At 37.1% G+C, this 23838-nt stretch overlaps 1 protein-coding gene across 1 annotated transcript; it reads left to right on the forward strand.

Moving 5' to 3' along the window:
• The first annotated feature begins 1376 nt into the window (after positions 1-1376).
• LOC119237848 (cadherin-7-like) lies at positions 1377-12193 on the forward strand. Its single transcript, XM_037501700.1, has 3 exons — positions 1377-1422; positions 8560-8727; positions 11437-12193. Exons 2-3 carry the CDS (start codon positions 8586-8588, stop codon positions 11718-11720), a joined length of 426 nt encoding a protein of 141 aa, XP_037357597.1. The 5' UTR covers positions 1377-1422; positions 8560-8585; the 3' UTR covers positions 11721-12193.
• The last annotated feature ends 11645 nt before the right edge of the window (positions 12194-23838 follow it).

Here is a 23838-nt window from a genome sequence, read left to right on the forward strand (position 1 = left end):
GGACTGTTTCTTTCACCTGGATGCTAACTGTAAGATTTAAAACATCCTAATAGGCCCCTAGGATGGTTTATTCATTGCCAAGAGAACATAAATTACCATGGGAATTTAAAGCTATTTGAGAATGTGTGTTAAATTAATAAACACATCAGAAGAAATATATGCAACCAAAATTTACTGAATTTCAGTTTTCATTTCTTTAAAGTTGTTTGTATCACTAGAATAGATGCTGCTTTAAAGTGGTGCATTATAAAGAAAATAGAGATCATCAATGTCATTTAATCTAACATCTTAAAATACTCAAATTTAATTCTAAAATTGTTAAAAAATAGATGTCATTCACCAGTTGGTTCTTTTAGGAATCCGTAAGCGCAGTAATCAAAGTCTGTCAAAGGAAAGACTTAAGAATTAAAAAGTGGTGCATGTATGTTAATAGCATGTTACACAGGGACAAGGACATAAAACAGACCTGGTCACATCTCCATCACTTGGACATAAATAATAAATAGCAGATTCTGAAATATATAAACTTAGAAAGCATGAAGTATGAAGTATGATATTTTCAAGATAATACTCCAAATGGATATAAAGAAAATAGGATACAATAAAATGCCTTCCATGTTGAATAATAGTGAAATAAAGAATCACTACAATCAATCCATGAAATGTGGAAAAACATCTAGCCATGTGATTTTTAAAGTTGTCATGCTTTTCCTCCTCTGGGGTTGGGGGGATATTTGGTTTCAAGTTTCATTTTTTTTTAAATCAAAAAGTAGAAAAAATAAAAAAAAAAACTATCATCAATAGCATAGGGTAGCCATCAAATATCAGTTGAATAGTCTTTAATCAGTGAGTGAATTTTTAATTTCTGTCTGGATTTAATGAGCTATAACAATGAGTTCTCCTGAACAATTGGGGTGTCACGATGCTGTTACTTCTCATGCTGCCTTTTGGACAGTGATTGAGACTTAATAGAGATTACTTTTATAAAAGTGTTTTACCAGGCTCTAGTGGCTGAGTTATCTTAAGTGTCAGCACATCCCAATTCTGAGCCTATCCCCGCCCAACAAACTTCATCATTCTTAAATTTTGCCACCATGTTTTCATGTCCCTTGACTATGTCTAAGGACTTTATTAACATTTATCATCTTTTGGGGTTTGTTGTATACAAAAAAAAAATACTGTACTTATTTTGCTGTCAAGACACATGAAAAATAAATCCAGGGCAGGCTCTGTAGCATTTTATGAGTGCTTACGTTTTGTGGCAATTAGCAGTTTTTAATTCAATGGCTTTTGCATTGGCACATAGGGACCTCCGTGGTACAGGTGACAGCAACGGATGCTGATGACACCTATGGCAACAGTGCCCGAGTGTCTACAGCATCCTGCAAGGGCAGCCGTATTTCTCTGTGGAACCAAAGACAGGTAAACAGCACTGTGACTCTCCTTGTAAAGTGATCATTGCCCACCTGTCATTGAATTAATATTACTTATTTTTTTTCTAATTAACACTGATCATGGCCACTGTATTTGTATTGTGTTTCTCACTATGTGCAATTTTGGTAATAAGTAGTGTATAATATAGAGATGTTAGTATTTTTAAAGGATATTTTATAACACTTCTCATTATTCCTGCCAAAATAAAACAGAATAGTATATTATAAACATATTTCAGCTGTTGTCTTCTGAATATTTAAGAAAGTGTTGATTCTTTAAGTTTTAGATTTTCTTTTTTGGTTTCCATAATTATTTCACGTAAGAATTACACAGAGTAGAGCTTAATCTCCAGCAGAAATCTCCTTGCCATGCAGTGGAACAGGTAGTAAGTTCAGTTTGCCCTTCCAAAAAGTTGGTTTTCTCAAGGTATAGCACATAAATATAGAAATTAAGATGATGATCTGCTAAATAAATGGTTATTTTTTAATTTAATATTTTCTATGACTTACAAAACTGGTGTAAAGACTGATTTGTTGCTAGATATTCTGTTTTGCTTTTTAGCTGAACTAGTTTAATTTATGCAAGATTATAATTTGGAGCATTGTTACGTTGCTTATAAATAATATTTTATCTACTCTGCTCTTCTAGCTTGTGTGTAAGGAATGGGTGGGTGTGAAAATGGGTGGGTGCATGCTGTTGATTTTCTTCATCACTGTAAAAATCCAAAATTTGTCTACATAATAATTTTGTTTTTATCACGGGAAGAAGAATTCTTCAAATAACCAACTTGATGATTATGAATGTTTGTTAGTACCAATGATCCTAAATGAATATTTTCATGCCAATTATCTTGTTTTCCATATTTTAAAAATGGCAATATTAATTCATTCTCAAATCTCCACAGGGGATAAATATTTTAAATGTCTTTTGGGAACGGCAGTGGCAATGTGCATGAACAAAGGAATAAATTCAATCCTAGCTCATCATCTCATCATTCATTAGGGTTTTCTTTAACTTTTTTAAAAAGATTTATTTATACAAGAACTGGGGTACAGGTCAGATGCATAGGAGGGTGAGAGGACTCACCAGAGACAGAGCGGGGAACAGAACAGGCAGACTGACTGAAATACACTGTTGAGAAGAGCGGTGGGTGAGACAGGAGAGGTCTGCTGTGCCATGTGGTTATCTCCCTGACCGGCTGGGATCGAACCCACGCTACAGAGGCTGTGGACAGCTTCACAGTGCGGCATTCAACTGCGCCACCAGGGAGGCCCATTCATTAGGGTTTTCATCGAGATTGCGTTGCATATCTTATAGCAATGTAGTGGTGGAGTTTGAAAGCCACCTGGAAGGTCTAATAGAGAAGAAAGAGTGCTGATTAAGCAGATATTGAAGGAGAAGTAAATGGAAGTATTGATTTATGGTAGGAATCCTGTGAATGTAGAAAGGATGCTTGGGGTTGATATAATGATAGATCTGAGAAACCTGAATTCAGACACCCACCCGTTCCCTATATATCTACGCTTTGCTGCCTAGAAAGACATTGATGAGTTTCTGACAATTTGCTCACAAATTATACACTCCTGCATTATATAACCTGCCCCAGAATAGCATGTAATAATCCCAAGACTTAAATATTTTGGTGCTACTAATGATTGGCTTGCAATTTTAGCTTTGTTGTAAGATAATAGGTTTTTCAAAAGCTCTGTGGCCGGAAACTGGCCAGTGGGTTCGGTCTTGGGATCACATTGTTTAGTTCTTCAAACTTGAGTTTCAGAATCTCAAGGGCTGTATTACAGAAGGGGGAGAAAGTTTAGTTTAATTTTATTTTGTTTTTAAGGACATCATCATGGTGATCATTGGAACTTCTCCTTATCTATTCATTAGTGAAGAATTATTCTGGGAATATTTATCCTCTGCTAATTCCTACTGTGTAGAATGCCTATTTGGCAATAATAATAATAATATAATAATAGTAGTAATAGTAGTAGTAGTAGTAGTTTTTCTGACAAAATAGAAAAATTTCAGTCCTTAAGGACAGAGAGAGCTATAAATCAAGTTTAACTTAGTCTTCCTAACTGGCCGTCAGTATGATTCTTATCAGTGTGAGAAATAACATTATTTCCTCATCTCCACATCGAAGGGTTTTGAGAAGAAAGCAAAACTTGTAATTTTTTTTTAAAGATTTATTTATTTATTTATTTATTTATTTATACAAGCACTGGGTATAGTCAGAAATGCGGGAGGGTGAGAGAATTCATCAGAGCCAGAGCGGGGAACAGAACAGGCAAACTGACGAAATACACTGCCAAGAGGAGCAGCAGGCACAGCAGGAGAGGTCTGCCCGACATGTGGGACCCTTGCCGGAGGCCGGGGATCAAACCAGAGATGCAGAGGCTGCAGGCAGCTTTGCAGCCCAGTGCTCAACCGCTGCGCCACTAGGGAAGGCCCAAGAAAGCAAAACTTTAGACAGGAAAATGACTGAAAATATTCTAAATCAAGATGTAAAAATAGGTCCACATGAAACCACTGCCAGGTGTATTTCTTTCAGTTTGTCTAACTTTCTTTTAAAAATGAATTATAACATTATACGATCAATAATAATCACTATTTCTTAATCATATGTCGTTAACCTAGCACATATTTTATCTGAGCTCTACTAAAAGTCCAATGACCAGAAGTGGATTGTATTTTCTACCTTAATGTTTTCCATCCACCATACTAGAATGTGAGTATCTGAGAAAACCCACGTTGACAAGCAGAGCGCGTGGGAAAGACTGCAAAGAGATTGCATTAACAGGACTGCAGGGGTTCCTGTCAGCTGTCATAAGGTCCGTAAACTTAGTGGGAATCTGAGGATTATTCTAAGGTATTCCCTATCCCACAACCTTCAAGCAAACATCCCATTTCTCTATCTATTAGTGATATGGCCGGCCTGGATACTAATTTGCTGGTCAAAATAAAAATGCAGGCCCCTTTTGAAGTCAGTATGAGTTCAAGGTCACATTAGCTGACCAAGAAAACCAAGCACCAGGCCAGGAGCCTTGAAGCTGGTCTAGAAAAGGAGTTGAGAGTTAAGCACCACTTGTCATTCAGGAGGTTTCGGGGTTTTATTATGTTCATGGTGCTAACTTCGGTTAGCAAAATTGTATATGATTTAGGAGTATAGGTTCACACCTCTTGAAATATGTTATCATGCCGTGACTACCCCAAAGTCCCAATAATCCTCTACCACAGCCCATTGTACCCCCTCCTACTGGTCCTCCCTAGTTCTCCTACTCCCCTTAGTGGTATCCATCTTGCATTCAGATTTCAGGGCTTTGCTTGGGTTTATTCTTGTCTGTTCTTTCTCAAACATAAAAGATGTGAGTACATAGTACCATGTGTTACATGCATACTCGTCACATCATAATTTTATGTGAATAATACGGTTATGACAAACCCCCTCCACAGTATGTCCTTATAGTAGCTTCATTCTGTGGCTTGGCTCAAGGTGCAAAAGCACTCACCCCATGTTGGGGCTGACGAAGGGTGTCCTCTGATGAGTTAGCAGACGCAATTCCTCCATGATTCTTTGATGCTAGTTCTGAAATTCTTTGATGAAGTTTCCAACTAATTATTATCATTGACTTTGCTCCATCTTTAGGGTTCTGTATGCTTCACTAACAGGTAGACAAACCAAGTAATATAAGATATAGATGCTAATTTCAAAACATATGCAAACTTACAAGAGAGTGATTCACCTCGTATTACTAAGGTATATGGAGCCACACCAAATAAATGTCCCAGCCTCTGCCTACCGTGGGTCACTGCTGTTGCCTGATGGGTCTGAAGCATGATTCCAGAAGCTTGAGTTGTGCAGCTGCCCAGCCCCAGTAGTCGGCTGGTTCCCTAAATGGGGTGGTGTCAGAAAATGGCTCTTACATGTTAATGTAGTTCACATAAAAATCTTAAAAAGGGTTGTGTAGTAACAGACTGCTTAAAAAAAAATCAGTTATCTCATTGCAAATAATCTGATTGAAAAGAAGAGATATTAATGTTTTGGAAAGAGAAAACATCAGCAAAACTAATAGCTTTGATGCTAAAAAAAATAATTATATATGTCATCAATGAGTGGTATGGCATTACAGAATCGCCTGTAAGTTTATTATCAGACTAAAAACATGCAGGCAGTTGTTGGGCAGAGGCATGATCAAATTATGCTTCAGAGGCATGTGGATTATAAACAAATGAAAAAGTTCTGGTTACTAGGTCAGATGAAAAATTATTACTCAAATGCCTAAAACCTGAGTCAGTTTCTTTTCTGAAGCTATTAAGGATATATCTTTCTCATAGTAAGCAGCTAAAATTGATTATTTAAATGAAATAATATCTTCCATGAGACGCTCACAGAATTAGGGATCTGTTTAGACAAGACTAGTTTTTATCACTTCAGACACTGCGTTAGCAGTTTGCTCTGTGTGTGTGTGTTGTGTGTGTCTAGTAACATATAGCAAAATGCAAATCAAATACAGTGTTTGAGAATTCTTTTCCAAATGTCAACAGTTTATAAAAATAAAAAGCTAACAGAAGCCATGCAACCAAAAATCTATTACTTCTGAATGTTCTTATTTGAAATCAGTTTTCTCCCAATTATTCCATTCTTGTCAAAAATATGGTTAATATTTGAGGCGATTGGAAATTACCTTTGCCACCTGCATTACTTTGCAAACTTTGTTATGATTTTTACTTTGGAAAGAGTTATTTATAGGGTCATTGTAGAGAGACATTAGAGGTGTAAAAATATGAGTAACTATTTTCTTTGCCAGTAAATGCTGTATTTCCTTTCAAAAATTATGCCACTAAGCAAAACCACAAAAGGATGAGGCTGCAGTGTTCTGGAACCCTCTCTATGATAATAAATGTGCAAGGTTAAAAACTCCTATTGATATTGGATGGAAAAGTAACTATTAAAACTGCACCAGTAGGAACTTTTTCTAAAAATAACTCATTAATATTTTGTGATCTAGATGAAACACTCTTATTGGCTTATTATTCAAGACAGCGAATACTCAATTACAAAAGAGGGTTAAAATACATAAAAGGTGACTAACATTAAAACAAGGAAAGATGGAGGTATATGTCTTAGACTGGACAGATAAATTTTTTTATGCTTGGTAACAGTGAGTATTTGGAGGTCAGTCATTTTTTGTTTATTAGAGCTCACAGAAGTATTGAAAAACATGAAATATTCATAGAACCATTATACCTCTAAGAAGAATATGTATCATACACTTATCCACTGAAACAAATGCATATATGACTATGTTCCTTTTGATTTTCATTGTGCTGTTTCAAAGATTCATTATAAGCAGTGTGTAGATAAATGAACTCCTCTGGTGGGGGTGTTGAAGTAGACTTGAATTAATGTGATTGTAGTGTGCCCAATTACTGTATTAGAATTAGTGATTAATGTTGATAAAAATGGACCCCCAAAATATAATTTAAACGCTTAAAATATTAAAGTGTGGTTGAGATGTGTCCGTGTTTCATAGTTGATTCTAGAACCTGAACTAAAACAGGGTTCAGTGAACAAGAGAGTTAAATATAACTTGAAATCTTTAAACAGTAATCGCTAAATTATTCTCAAAATTTTGACAAGCTTTTCTCATCTGTCTCCACCCACCCAGGACAGTTACCAAACTAGACTATTGGGACATGCAGGGCAGGCCTCCTGTGGTGTAGCTTTACAACACACAGACCACTATTTCACATGCCTGTGACAGACCAGCCTTTGAAAAATTTTCATTGGCTGCTTAAAAATGTTTTTGCAATTTTGAAGGATATCAGATACTTTTACACTGAATGTGAGGAAAGGGTATGTTTAGCCCACTTTGTCAGCAGTTATTTTCCTCACAAAGAGCCATCCTTTATGGAAGAACTCTGCTTGTCCCCAAGAAGGTCGTGACATCGGTCTTCCTTAGGTCTGAGTTAGCTAAGATTTACAATCTGACATCACCCTAAAAGTTAGAATTTATTTATTAAGGTGGATTATATATTTTCAAGGTAAGTTAATAAATTTAATGGCCTTAGGTGGAGAGGTGAAACATTGGTTTTGCTGGAAAAGACAAAAGTGCAAGAAAGGGTGAGGTAGGATTCTAGACTTCTATTACTGCAGGTGGCATCCCATGCCGAGTTTCAGGGTCTATGTTGATTGGTATTAACTAAGTAGCTTTTCACTACTGAGTATATAATCTTACATATTTATTTCACTTTGCATATTTATGGTATAGCAGTTAAAATTTCAAATTAGATACTATTAACTAGCATAGACAGTGATTAATTAGTTCTATAATGATTAATTAGTTCTATAAAACAACTAATTCACTTCAATAATAACTATTGAATTGTTTCTCATCAAAATATGTTCTGAAGTCAATTTCTCATATAGCTGAAGTCTCAAGGCTATTGCTATTAACTGCAATTAAATAGAAACTCACAGCACTGATACTTTTAATGTGGCTGGTTTCCATGAGCATGGTCTTTTCACCTTTCATACTTTTCCTCAATCACAAGAGATAGCATCAGCTATGGTCTCCAGCATCTTTGCTGCTGATTGAAATGGAATTTTGCTTATTAAACATAAATCACCTTCATCCTTTTCTTTGTAGAATGTTTCTGCTCTCTTCTCTGTAGAGAGGCAGAGTAGGTACCATTGCTGAACTGTTTAGGGCATGTTCATGTCACCAGGAATTAAGTTGTTGGAGAAGGTGAAGAGAAGTAAAGGAGATTCATTGTCACGTACTTGTACCAATAACTGGCCTATTATTCTAGGATAAGGTGGAACATTTTATCATTTCTGGGTTGGTATTTTATGAACCATATTTCCATAAAACTTAAAGATAATCCTCTATCCAACACCAAAGGACCCTGCTCTTCCATTTTCTATAATATGCAATAATATTTTAATTATCATATATAACTGGCATGTCCCTTCGGTCTTTAATATGCATTAAAATCATTAAAGATGAACCAACAAAACTACAAAAGACAACTCAAGAACAGCTTGCTACCTATATCAATATTCTATGTTGGTAGAAATGTAGTGATTCATGATGCATTTTACTGGGATTTGAAATTTTACAGGAGTCATCAAGACCGCCCTTCCAAACATGGATAGAGAGGCTAAAGACCAGTATTTGCTTGTTATTCAGGCAAAGGATATGGTTGGTCAAAATGGAGGACTCTCAGGAACTACTTCGGTCACCGTGACCCTAACTGATGTCAATGATAACCCACCTCGCTTTCCTCGAAGTAAGTGATTTTCTTAAAAGTTGCAAGTGCTTTAGCTTTCCTTGCCAGTCTAAAAACATAACTTTAAAAAGGAATGTTTTGTGCATATAGCTCTCAAACAGATAATTCTATTATATTCTTCCAAATTTTTTTTTATCCAAGGCATGATTTTAATTCAGAAAAGTGGAATAATTGAACATGAATAGAAGCGATCATATACTTGTATGGCTTCTATCATAAGTATAATGTGGCTTTGCTTCTGTTCACATTTGGATAGACAATTATTAAGTGTGTTTACGCATCAAATGTGTTATTCCAACTTCCTCTTTATACGTCCTGTAAGTTACAAATTTGTTGGCAATTAATAAAATTCAGATACAATTCATGAATTCTATACACTAAAATATGCTTTATTTTTAAAGCTCAAAATAGAAGTGTGCTGGAGTTTTCAATTTTTATTCCACACTTCTTTTTTAACCAATTTTCATGCACATTGGACATTCCTTTAGCAATTTTACTTCTTCCTTGTGCAAACACTCAGCGTTTCAAAAGAAATCAATCCAAAGAACCATGAAAGAGCAAGCCCTGAATTTAGTTTATTTGACCAAAGTGACTTTTGACTTAACCAAGAAAAAGGAAAAACAATTCTCGAAGGAGAGGTGCCTGATTGTAAAAAGCATTTCATATTATTCTCTTTCAGGTGTCTTTTTTTGTTTCCTGTAAGTGTATGTGATAGTTCCTTAAAATACTCAAGAAAATAAGGAAATTGCCCTTGTAAGCTCCATTACAAACACATCTTTAGAAACAAAGAATGTTGATCAAGGAAACTTTCTCACAGATATGAATGTCACTGTATTTCCCTTCAAATACTGCTTTAGATGTTTCATTTTCATTTTGCATACATGTATTATTTATATTATTTTGCAAAAAACATTTTAATATACATCCTGGAAAAATAAAAATTACTCTAGGTAGTAATTAAAAAAAAGATCCATTCTTTTTTTGTTTTTAAGATTTATTTTATTTATACAAGACCCGGGGTACAGGCCAGATGCGCAGGAGGATGGGAGGATTCACCAGAGACAGAGCGGGGAACAGAACAGGCAGACTGACAAAATACACTGCTGAGGGGAGTAGCAGGTGAGGCAGGAGAGGTCTGCTCACCATGTGGGTTGCTCTGAGGCTGGTGGGGATCAAACAGGCACTGCAGAGGCTGCGGACACCTTCACAGCGCTACGCTCAACCGCCTTCGCCATCAGGGAGACCCCCCAAAAGACCCATTCTTAATTGTACTCTTGATGGCTTGTAGTAGGGGAGGAGAGTAGGGTTGTGAGTAAACAACAGTACAATAATGCAACTGTCTTGGACTCATGATTATATTAACCGTTTCTCTTTAAACCTAAGAGTGGTTAAGACACAGAATTTTTGTGTTTTCACTTCCTAAAATTTGGTAAGACAGAGTTTAGGTTTTCTAACTCATTAGCTACTCTCCCTCTTACTAAATGAGGGAGGCTAAGAATAGGTCACTAGGGTTGCAGTTTTCTAGAATTTTCTCTACCATCTAACTACTACTTTAATATTGACATTTTTAGATTGTACTAAGACACTACATGACGTGTGAGAGAGGTCACTCAAAGAGTGATAAGGACATGTGATCATTGTTTTAAAAAATCATCATGCACAAAATTTAGAACATGGAAAAGAGCAACAAGCAATTCTAGCAATCCTCAGCCGAAATGTATTACCTTCAGATGCGTACAATTTCCTTCATATTCCTCTTAGTAATAGGTGCATTTTGACTTCATAAGAAAGTGGCAATGTACCACATTTAACAACCAAAAGGAAATGGAATAGGGTGGAAGAAGCAGGGAAAGGTAGAAGATCAGAGAAGTGTGGAGAGGGCATATAATGTTCTGAGGCACTTCCTTCTTTCAAAGGGATAGATGATTCATGTGTTTCATCTGCTTTCCAAACTGTTTTTTTTGGGGTTTTTTTTGTTTGTTTTGTTTTGTTTTTTGTTTTTTAGTTGAGGGAATGTTGAAACATTTTCATAAAAGACAGGTGAATAAAAATGTCTTTCATTTTTTTTTTTTTTGTTTTTGCTCTATACCATTGTATCCCAAATAAGTTTTACATACCCCCCACATGAATCGTTACTCTCTTTGGTAAATTTGTAAGCTAATAGAAGAGTAATGTTGCTTTCATAAACTTCCCTGTCCAACATCCTGAACTTTTTAGTTATTAAAAAATACTTTGTTGAAAATAAACTACTATTTAAACTCTAGCATTAAATAATCAGGATTATTTGTATTTATATTTGCTTGCTTGAAGCCTAAGCTATACTATTTTATTTTTTAATTTTCATAGCATATATTTATGTATTTTTGGCCAATGACTATTAATGCCAATTACAATTATTTTAATTTTTTTAATTGTTAAAATTTGCATGCTGCTCACTACCAGGAATACAAGGATGGAGACTATACACTTGCCTGTCTTCACATCATCTGTTCCCGTTTCACCTGTTGGTTTATGAGCTAACCATCCTCACAAACTCTCTGAGGCTATGTAACCTTGTCACTTGCTTCAAATTGCTGTGCCATCTTCCTTATCAAAAATAGAAATGAATTAAGCAAAGAAGATGCAAAATAGCCAAACAACCATATTATTGCATTATTATTGGTTAGATTGGTCCAAGGATTTGTTCATTTCTTGTTTTCACTTTCACAGGGTCTTACCAGTATAATGTTCCAGAATCACTGCCAGTAGCTTCTGTTGTGGCCAGAATTAAAGCAGCCGATGCAGATATAGGTCCTAATGCTGAAATGGAGTACAGAATCGTGGATGGTGATGGAATGGGGATTTTCAAGATTTCTGTTGACAAAGATACTCAGGAAGGAATCATTACTATACAGAAGGTAGGGTCTTTATTTTTATTTTCTATTAGGGTAACATTACAGAGATTACTGAGAAGCCACGTCTGCTTTGAAGGAGGAATGTGTCAGGCAAACTGAATGCATGTGGAACCATTTTCAATTTAATTTCAGGAAGAAAAGCTATGCATTTATATGTCAGAGTCTTAGAGAATCTTAAAAGACTTTTATAAACACAGCCCATGAGGTCTCTTTTGTGAGTAAACCCAGCTTTTATCAAGAGCACTATAACAAGATGACACATGAGGAATTGTGCATCTAAATGACCTACATGGAGAGATGAGGATGCTTCTTCATTGAATGTGCCCATAATGGAGCCCTAAAGTCATCCAAAAACCTTGTAAGTCAAGTAGACTCCACGTGCATGAAAACATTATAAACTCAGAAGTAGAAACCAAACTGTTAAAGTCTGGCTGTATTACCAGTTATTTCACTTAAAAATTTCTATGAATGAATTGAAATACTTGAGTTTATAGAAAGAGAACACGGAAAGTGGTGAAACCTATCATGCTCTCTTAAATATAGATGCAAAGGAGATAGAAAGTAGTTGTAATCCAAACTAAAAACTACTGGGTATGATGTGTTTAATCCGATCCCAGCACGGATTAGATATGGAGTAGAAGGGGCCCTTGACCCTCTTCCTCTTTGTAGACATGATCTTTAACAAATGGTAAGTTAAAAAAAAAATCGAAAGGAATTGTTTCAGAAAATTGTTTTATTGTCTCAAGTATTTGAAGAACTAAATTTAAAATATTTATGAAAATCTCCACCACTGATGTGCTAGGATTTTATACTAATCTTATGATGGTCCAGGTGTATAAATCAGTAATTAACATTCCTCAATAATTAACACACATCAACAAAAAAAGGTAGATTTTTGTTGTTCTTGGAAAACATATGCTTGATTTCCAGCCAATGGGCAAAACATTTCTGCAGTTATTTCCAGTGGACAGCTGCTGTTTTAGTTCAGCTGGTTACAATGTATGTGAAAGTTTTAATAATGGGACTATGCCCACTGTTGGTTAAATGATTTAGTGTCTAAAATGAAAGGAATGTAATAAGGTACATTGCTGCAAAAAAAAATTAAAAAATTTCAGCTCTAAAAGGCAATCTATCTGCTCATATTGAAGAATTTTTACATGCACATTGAAATTACTTTATCAGACACATATGTACTTATATATTGCAATGGAGGTAGCATAAGGTCTTGAAGAAAGGATTTTTTTTAATTATTTATACAAGCACTGGGGTACAGGACAGAGGCATGAGAGGGTAAGAGAATCTACCTGAGACAGAGCAGGGAGCAGAACAGGCTGAAGGATTGAAATACACTGCTGAGGGGAACAGCAGGCGAGACAGGAGAGGTCTGGTGCACCATGTGGGTATCTCCCTAGCCAGCTAAGAATCGAACCTGCACCACGGGGGCTGCGGATAGCCTCTCAGTGCTGCGCTCAACCCGCTGTGGTACCCGCTCAACCAGGGAGGCCCAAGAAATGTTTTTATATACAGATGTTCTCAGTTTCTTAATAGTATTTGTAGAGGCTATAGAGAATTAATTGTTAAAAGAAACCCACAAAAAGGTGATAAATGCATTTAACCTCAAAGCTTAAAATTCATGTAAAACAAGGGGGAATATAACTTACAATATAGAACATAGGTAGTGATGTTTTATTGGGCTTTGTTTTGAGTAACTTAAAGGCTTTATTATACTCAATTTTCTCAACACCCCCTCATGTAGTTATTTATTAGTAATACACTGAAAATATAGAAACAGACCATCCCATGGTAGAAGAAACAGTTAAATAATCTCTGATCTTTCCATATTCCATCTTGCACATCAGTGAAATGAGGTAGTAATATTCTCTTATCATATTAAAACATAACATGGGAAATGATTATATGAAGAAGCATGTAAAAAGGAGTATTTGATAATTTATAAACTTTCAAATTTCATGAAAATTGCGTTTATATAGAATAAAAGATTACAAGAAACTTGTCAAAATATTAACAGTAATCCTGTCTCTTCACTGTTTTTCAATAATAAAGGATATACATTAGATATTGTTACAATTAAAATGGTATTAAATGTATAAAATTGTCATTAAAAAAGACCAAATATATATAATTAACAGACTATTCTAATATAGTTTGAATTTTGTCGTGGGTGTAAACTCTTGATCAATGCAAAAATAAGGGACAGAGTTGCTGGTCAGTGAGAGCAAAATTTGGGTTCCATAATTTTTAAAGGCTTATCTATTTGAGAAGTTAGTTGAGTGTTCCATTAATTTCTTATGTTAAGTATAAGAGTTCTTACTGATATTACAATAAACAAACAAATAAATGGTCCTGTAAGAGTTGATTAACAGTAATAGAAATTAAATATTAATATTTCTTTACACTTATGGTGTTATAGATTCATCTAGTTTCTAGATGAAAAAGTACGATTGATTTGTCATTTCCTAGCAATCATTTTATTTATTAAAAAACATAGTTCACAGTTTTGTGCAACAACTACACCTCGCATTATACTAAGGTGTTGGCATTAATCAAGGGCATGTCCTGTTTAAAACCCCCAAAAAAGGCCCACATTCCAACTCCTTATAAGGATATTAGAGAACCCTTGGCCCTCTAGAATTATGTAGACAGGTATTGGCCAGACACATATGCAACTTGTCTTCCTCAGTCCCAATAAAAGATCTACAGTAGACATTAAGTCATTTTTTTAAAGATTTATTTATTTATACAAGCACTGGGTACAGTCAGAAGTGTGGGAGGGTGAGAGAATTCACCAGAGCCAGAGTGGGGAAGAGAACAGGCAGAAGGACCAAAGTACACTGCTGAGGGGAGCAGTGGGCGCAGCAGGAGAGGTCTGTGTGCTATGTGGGACCCTCGCCGGAGGCCAAGAATCGAACCGGCACTGCAGAGTCTGCGGGCAGCTTCACAGCTCAGCACTCAACTGCTGCGCCAACAGGGGAGGCCCTAAGTCATTCTTCATACCTGGAGCAACTTAAACTTCCCTTTTTTTTTTTTTTTAAGATTTATTTATGCATACAAGAGCTGGGGTATAGGCCAGAGGTGTGGGGGATGAGAGGATTCACCAGAGACAGAGTGGGGAGCAGAACAGGCAGACTGACTGAAATACACTGCTGAGGAGAGCAGTGGGTGAGTCAGGAGAGGTCTGCTGCGCCATGTGGGTTGCTTCCTGGCCGGGGATCAAACTATTGCTGCAGTGGCTGTGAATAGCTTCATAGGTTGCATCTTAACCCCTTGTGCCACCAGGGAGGCCCAAAAGAGAGATTTCTTATAGAGGTAACCCTGTGAGGAGATTTCTGTAGGAGCTAGCACGCTAAGTTCAGGTAAAGAGAGGTGTGGCAGTGTTACTGGAGTATAATGTGGATAGTGATATTGGCATCGGATGAGGCAATGCAAGTCAAGGACTCCTTTGCAAGGTCACGGCCTGTAATAGGAACATTGGTGTACAGTGCATTGCAAATAAGAGTGGACTGTAAATTCTAGACACTAAGGATATTTTGTGTGCAGCTATATAAAGTATACTAAAAAATAGAATTTTTTTTTTCTTGAACTTTATCAGAACTGTCAGTGGTAACATACATTTCATGCATTTCCCTTCTTTGTAAAGGATTGGATAGTATTGAGCACTAATGTTTATTTAAAATGGTATCACTCATTTGATCACCATCAAAAAACATACTGTTTCATTTTCCTTTCTTTTTTTATTAAGTTTAAAGTCTTGTAGTCATATTTCATTTATTTCTTTTGGCCCATTATAGCTCATGGCTGCACAATTCTTTCTGTTCTCTTTGGTATTATTCTGAGGTTGATTATCATTGCTTAACTCTAAAACTGTTTTAATAGCTCCTCCTGAGTTCATGACCTGCTTTTGGTTTCCCAATCCTTAAATCCCTCCTTTTTTAAAAATGCTGCTCAAAACCCAACAGCATTCTATTTTATTATTCAAACTACCTTATACTAAGGAAACAAAATAGAGTGAATGGCAAATTGCAAGGAGATAGTAAAATAATCATCAACAGGTTATGCATTAGTTATCTTGAAGTCATTGAAGTGTTGTTCGAATTGATGAGAAGTAATAAAGAGCTCTATAAGTAAGTTGAGTCAGTAGCTTCAGTACAATTCTTGGGATCAAGTGTAGAGCTGTGGCCTTCAATCTACTCACAGTTGCTTCTCCCTATTGTAAATGAGGGGAGTGTGCTGCCTTCACCAAAATAGTCTTTACCCTCAAAATGAAGTGATGGTCTATCTTGCAACCAACTAATATTTGATTGTCCATTTATTTTTTTTTTGAAAAATTATTTTTATTCATACAAGAACTGGGGTCTGGGCTAGAGATGCAGGAGTTGAGAGATTCACCAGAGACAGTGGGGAGCCAAACAGATGGGTCTGCTGAAATACACTGCTGAGGGGAGCAGTGGGTGAAACAGGAGAGGTCTACTGCACCATGTGAGTCAACTTGTCAGCCGGGGATTGAACTTGTGCTACAGTGGCTGCCAATAGCTTGCTATTGCTGAGGCTTAACCCCTTGTGCCACCAGGGAGGCCCATTAATTGTCCATTTCTTAGAGTGCCTTTGCTTAACATTTTTATAAAACTCAAGTCTTCTTGGTATGGAATGAAATAAAAGAAAGAAGTCTCTCTTTAAGAATTCCAGATTCTGTCAGAACAACTTCTTGTGGTCCTAGAAGACAAGATTTTAATTTTCTTAAGCTATCACCTTAAATACCATCTTCAGGTAAAGACAAAAGAAGGTGTTGTGGGGAGGGAAGCCAGTTATGGGAGGTACCACAAAAAGCAAAGAAGACAAGTACATAGTTATGCAGATCAAATCTTGCCCTGTGTACTATGAGAGATGTAGTCAGCCTCTTTTTCCTGAGGAGACACCCTACAAATGCAACAGTTCCTTACAAAAGGGTTCCTGCTACTCAGTTTTCACAGCTTTCCCTATGTCAGCTGTTTCTTAACAATAGGCAGCTCAAGTTAATGCTTATGCTTGAAGGATAGGCCTTTCCAAAATATCCAGAACAGGCTGTGCCAAGTCATGTCACTTTGGAATTCAGATTATTTCTAGCAAAGGTCAGTTGAGGTCCATAGGCTACCCAGACACTTTTATCATTACTTTAACTACCTAGAAGAATAAAAATTGGGCATATTGCTCAGCATTAGGGCTTTAACCAGAAATACCCTTTCCACCAGAGAAAGCATCTATATCACAAGCATCTAATTACAGAGCATCTAGTCTTCATCATATGAGTCTCTCCCAGTAATGTGAGTCTCCGTCCTCTCTCTTTGAAGACCCAGACCCCTGTTCTATTCTTTAGCTCAGGATATATAACCCCATTTTGCACTATTGGCTTTAGAATACCCATCTGTGTGGGGTCTCAACACATGTAATTAAATGTAATTTTCTCTTTCTAATCTGTCTGATGAAAATTTGATTGTTCAACCAGTCCAAGAAGAATCCATAGAGTTAGGGGAAATTTCCTCTACCCCATCAAGTCAAAGAGCAATATTTTAGGGTAAAAAGTTCTCACCCTCTTCATATCTTTTCTCCAGGGAGTGGTAATGGAATCATCTGTGAAATCCAGAATAAATTTCTAAATTCTAGTCACAAGAACATTCCAATTAAAACCAAAACATTCAAAAGAGACAAATGAAGCTCTCTTTCCATTGTTCTCAGAATATTTTAAAATGTTCACTGAGAGGAACAATAGAATACTATGGGTAATCCACAAAATTGAACCATAGATTTTCTAGTTCCTCTTGAATCTAGGAAAATGTTTGTGACCAGGCACTGCTATGACATTGACATGCTTTTTATTAATGGCATAAATACATTCTGGTGAGTCAGACTGTCTCTAAATATTACTTCACATTTAAATAAGAACATCAATGTCCATTTAGAAGGGTCATTTTGTAGGAATTAGGTTATTTTCTACCTGTAAACCATGTTTGATAATCATGTGAAATTTATTGTCTCTTTACTATAAAGTATAATAAAATTTCAGTCCATGCTTTTTCATAAACAATGCTCTGTCATGGTTATGAAGAAATTTATTCCAGTATGAGCATATTATCATATTTTGAAACATTTGCATGTGTTCCACTTGGCATGGGGTGAACTTAGGGAGGCAAGAACAGAAAAGCAATCTATTTTTAAAGATAAATTGAAAAAATAAAAAGTACAAAATTGTGGAAAACTCCCTTCAGTTATACAGCTATTGCTCTGATGTCTAATATTAGAAATCTTTAATTATATGACCATAGGCAGAATCCATAAGACTAAAGATTTGTATAGAGGTGTTGCTAGAGTTATTTTTTCATAATTTATCCTTTGTATACCTTAAGCAACGTATTTATATATTAAAAAAGGATGACAAAGCTATAGTGTTCAACACTTAAAGTATAGGCAGTTTCTTTGGCCAGTTCTGAATGATTTCATGGTAACCTTTATGGCCAGTTATGTGGGGCTTCTGAATGCACGAAGAGTAAATACAGATATTATTCCAGGAGAGTGAAAAGCATGTCTTGCTCTCCACTTAGAATTCTTTCCTTTTACATTTGTACATCATAATTTATAATTTAGAGAGCTTATTCTTTCATTTTTCTTTTGAGACATGGCAGTCCTTCTCAAATGCACTTTAGTTTTCAATATAAGACCTCAGTATAAGTCAGGATTAACTGTGGAGTTGTGCATTACTGTGGCGTCCCAGAACAGTAAGAAATGAGCATCTTTAAGCTGCATTTCCCACGAAGGCTAACTCCACACAGTCCCTCTACATGGATGCTGGTTTGGTGACTCACAGCCACGCTGTCAAAGAACACATTTCAGCTTTTTGAGGCCAGTTCTTCTGGGCTATCTCCATAAATCTCTTCATATCCTGATCTTAATCTGATCCTGATCAGAATGAACGAAAACCACCAAATATAGAGCAGTGTTGTGGAGGTGTTGATAAACCTCCAGCCCCATTTCACCGTGGGTGAGGCGGAGGTCCAATATGCATGTCCTTCCAGCCTTCAACTCGGGTGCACAGGTTTCTAAGCTCTGGTGCTTACTAGCTTGTTGTTGAAAACTGTCTTTGTCTACTTCTTACAATAATGAGGGCTAATTCTGAGTCAAGTATGCATTTCATAAAATGTTGATGTTGGGGCTAGAAGAACAGCAACAGTTCCCATTTTTCTCCTCATTACATTGTTCAAAGATTTCTTTCAATTAATACTGCTGCCCTGGATGCAAATTGCTCAAAATGGAGCAAAGATATTTCTCTGATTAGACTGTAAAAAGGCACACATGTTGAATTACTTTTGTTTTAAGGGCTGGATGTGTAAGATTAATATAGTAACTAATTTGGTAAGATTTTGAATTTCTGATTATACATGTTAATTTCTAACATGTTAATCATTATGCATGTGTGTACATGAATACAGCCTGCTCTCAGCTTATTAAAGTATAAGCTTACTTAGATTTGCATAGTCAAGATTAAAGATGAATTTAGGGTTTTACAAAGAAAATAAGAAATCAGGGCTCTTTGAAGAGAGTTGATAATAATGTAAATGTCAACACCTGGTAAATTCAATCAAAGACCCTCAAGCCTTGTTTGCCTAAGAGTATTTTCTATTTTCTTTGGTTTCAAGTTATCAGAGCAATGTTCTCAGATGGTGGCTATGACAAAGACATTTCCCAGTGAGTCCATCATAATTTTTGTGTTTTTGCTTGGTACAAATCTCAGATAATGTATAATTCTTCTTTTTCCCAAATTAGTTTCAATGGGTAGGATTCTAAGAAAGATCTATTTAAGGAATAGATATGAGGTGATGTAGTGATTATTTAAGGAAAGTTGGAGAGAAAATGTAAGAACAGAATCTGTTTCTAGTATGAGTAGCTGGGTGAATAATTACACCAGGCCTTGAATGGGAGTGGAAGCAGATTAATATGGGCTGGGATGTTTTACATTTGAGTTATCTGTAATATCTGGGGACATATATCTGGGAGGTTATGCTTAAGGGTTTTTAGCACAAAGGAGATGCCTCCAGTTAAAACAGCACTGGGAGTTATAGCATCTGCATGGCAAGTAAAGGAAAATTTGAGACCCTCCATAAAGCATGCTCCTGTAGTGAGGGAAAGGTTTTAGACATTCCTTGGTGGAAGTGAGAAGTTGAAGATAAACGGGTAGAGAAGATTCAGAGGAGGAAATCTGTCTTATTCCAACATTCAATATTTAAAGAGATTTTTTAAAGATTTATTTATTTATACAAGAACTGGGGTACAGCCAGATGTGCGGGAGGGTGAGAGCATTCACCAAAGATAGAGGAGGGAACAGAACAGGCAGACTGACGAAATACACTGCTGAGGGGAGCAGTGGGCGAGACAGGAGAGGTCTACTGTGCCATATGGGTTTCTCCCTGGCTGGCTGGGATCGAACTCATGCTGCAGAGGCTGCAGACAGCTTCACAGTGCGGCATTCAACCACCTGAGCCACCAGGGAGGCCCTAAAGAGATTATTTTAAAATAATTTATAAACAATAATAATTTGATCAACCCAGCAAATAAAAATGCACATTTAGATAAAGAAAACGAATTGTATTTTTGTGGAGGGAGAAATTGGTGGCTTTTGGAATCTATAGGATGTATTCCAGAAATAAGCGCTTACAAGAGTCAAGGAAATAAAATTCAAAGAAATTCCTATGTCTGGGTTCAGCATCTCTTTCTCACTGTTTCTTTGGGTCATTTCCATTCTCTTTTCATTTGTTTTCCCAGGGATGTGCTGCCATTACATGCCAAAAACAGATGTCCCCAATTCTAATGCTCTTACTTTTCATCAATTTATTGCTGCTTAACAAGTCACCCCAATGCATAGTGATTTAAACCAGTAATATTGCTTTGGGTCCTCATTGTGTGGGTCAGTGATTTGGCCCTGCCTCAGCAGGGGGACTTTTTTGCTGGGGTTTGGTGAGTATGTGCCTGTGTCAGTGGTCAGTTGCTAGTCAGCCTGGCAACTCTGCTTCTGTGGGGGCCACTTGCTCTCTGCTGGGACAAGAAGGGGAGTTGGATACATGCCTCTCATCATCCCTAGTAAACTCAGCTTTGTTCTGAGAATGACGACAACAGAATTTGCATGGACTCTGGAAGCTGATACTCAGAATTGACAGTCACTTCTGCCATATCACATTGATTGGAGCAAGACAGGTCAGCACCGATTCAAGAAGTCAGTGGGGAAAATACTTGAGAAGAGCTTTGAAATGTGGGAAAGCAAAAGAGAGCTTGAGTCTCAGCTCGCTTCAGAGAAACCAAATAACCTTCAGGTTCCATGTCCATGAAGTGGGAACAAAACAAAACAAAACCCTGAGTCAGGTGAGCTGACTCGCACTCCAGTCCTCTCCCCACTGTTCACCTGATTCCTAGAGTAACTGTCTGGATCAAGAGCAGTTAATATCGGCCTGTTTGATGAGGGCTCCGAGGAAAGGAAAACATAAATTGTCTTTGGGTCAAACTCAGCACACAGCTTCCCTGCAAATGTCTCAGGCCCTCCATGGAAGTCACTGGGTTCAGTCAGTGGTGCATGCCGGGAAATACAGACCTTAATGCAGTAAGAATAATTATCTGAGTTTTAATGTGAGCCAGGTTTTATACCGCATGGGAATAAAGTCATTTGCAAGGTGAGTTTTATCTTTTCTGCTTATATAATCAAAACAACCTACATAATCCATAGCAGGAGACTGTGGCTCATGGAACAGAGCCCTCTGACTTCCTCCCAAAGATATCAGCACCCAGATCCCTGGAAGTGTGGAAATTTTCCTCAGATGGTAAAAGGACCTTTGTCGGTATCATCAAATTAAGGGGCTTGAGATGAGATCATCATTCTGGACAATCTCATTGGGTTCAAGATCAAAAAACCAGACTGCATACAAGAGGATATGGAGTAAGAGATAAAAGGAGATGGGCTAAGAGAACCCCAGGTTGACGTGACTTACTTTAGGGATGGAGGAAGGGGCTGGGTCAAGCATCTGGAGACTGGATGGCTCAAGCATCCTAGAAACTGGAATGATCCTCCAAAGCTTCCAGAATAGAGCCCATCAATGCCTGGCTTTAGAGTCAAGTCTTCAAAACTGAGAAAGAATAAACTGATGTAATTAACGCACTAAGGTGGTGACAGTTTGTTACCACAGCAGGAGGAAATTAATACAGAAGTCAAAGTGGATTATTTCTGTGAGTGAGAAGCTGATCCCAACATCAAATGTAGAAGAGAAAACAAGACATTCATTCACTGCGTATGGATAAGAATCTCTGTAGGCTGGTCCAGGCATTCTGCGCTCCAGTTAAAATAATATATGATGACAGTGGACATTTTGGTGATAACAGACCTCGATTTATCCCCCGAATCTCACTCCAGTGCAGAATGCCTACCTTCTGCATCGGGTTTATGGAGCTTATCCCAATTTCTTCCACTGTCAGCACCCTGGGATGAACTGCTGCTCTTTTTTGTTTTAGTTTATCTGATTTATACTTCCAATTCATTCTGATGTTTTCCCTTTGTCTGTGGACACAGTGATGCTGAAATACACTATCTGTGTATCGACTGAGAAATAACTGGGCTGTAATGTACCTGAGACCCTGTTATTTGAGAAGAGGGCAGCCCCATGATGTAGTCCACCAGGGTCAGGGCAGGAGATTTTTAAGAGTCAAGCAGGAAAATGGCCTGCGCTAGGGTTATTTGGTTTGAAACCTTTGGATTAGTTCTCAAGTTCATTAGTCTTTTTTGATTGGTTGGCAAGAGTCTTCAGAGAGAAAGCTGCAGCAGGGGCTTGTGTAAATCGGCACATGGGCTCCTGTTTCTTTCAGTGCAGATAAGGAGAAAGTGGAATTGCTGAGTCAATTCTATTTTTTTTTTTTTGGATTTATTTATTTGTGCTTACAAGAGCTGGGGTACAGACCAGAGGTGCAGGGGTGAGAGGACTCACCAGAGACAGAGTGGGGAGCAGAACAGGCAGACAACCGAAATACACTACTGAGGGGAGCAGCGGCGAGACAGGAGAGGTCTGCTTCGTCATGTGGGTTTCTCCCTGGCTGGCCGGGCATTGACTGCGTGCTGCAGAGGCTGCGATTGCTTCATAGTGCGGTGCTTAACCCCCTGCGCCACCAAGGAGGCCCGGCTGAGTCGATTCTTACCCAGAAATCTCAGCACACCAGTGAGAGGCATCATAGTATCTGTTTGATTTAAAGGGGGCCACTGTGCATGTGCATGTAAGGAAGAAACTCAACCCTGACTAAGTTTTCCAGTTTGTCAGAATGTTCTGTGAAAAGCTGTGTTGTTGTGAGAACTGATGAGTGTGAACATTTAATGAGTTAATATTATAAAACTCTTAGAACAGTAACTCATCCATGATAGGAGCTATATAAATGTGTTTTGTTAATGGGAATAAATTCAGCAGTTAAAGGTACTTCCTCTTTGCAGATAAGTCCAACTAATGATCTAAAATGCATATGCATGTAGTTGGCCTACGATTTTTTTTTTTTTGTTAATTGGTCCAAAATAGATATATCATGTTATGATACCTGCTTTAATTGCTTTAAATATTCGAGGCAGAGCTCATTATATCTAGGTTAAAATGTTAATTGAAATATTCCTGGAAGTCAGAGGAATCTTGTGTAAGTAGATAATGGAAATAACGATTCCTGATATTGTGTGCCTAATCTCTTGGCATAATGTCTTAGACTCTCAAACATTCCTGCAATTATTCATAATATCATTGTCAGGTTCCCAATTTATGTATAGATCAGCAGATACTTTTTATGCAGTGGTACTATTCTGTTCCCAAAATGTGAATATTTATATCAAGTACTTGCTAATCAGCTCTATTGGAGTATAATTTTTTTAAAAATTAAAATAATGAGTTTTGTAGAAAAAATGAACATGAAGACATCTACTCAATTTTATTGCTTATTCTAAATTTGCTTACCATATTTTGCTATCAAATGATCCATTTGGCCTTAGATTTTTTTTCTGTTCCTACATTCAGCAATTGTGGATCCCTATTATATCCAAGACAACTGTGACTATTGGAGATCTGAAAGATTAGATCTTTGTGTTCCTATTGTAGATCTCTAAGTCTGGCACAGTGAGACAGACAGGTGATAGTCAGGCCCCTACAGAGGACACCCACAGTGC

The sequence above is a fragment of the Talpa occidentalis genome, unplaced genomic scaffold (genome assembly GCF_014898055.3).
Source record: "Talpa occidentalis isolate TD23 unplaced genomic scaffold, MPIMG_talOcc4v2.1 talOcc4.1037, whole genome shotgun sequence".
NCBI classification, from domain to species: Eukaryota; Metazoa; Chordata; class Mammalia; order Eulipotyphla; family Talpidae; genus Talpa; species Talpa occidentalis.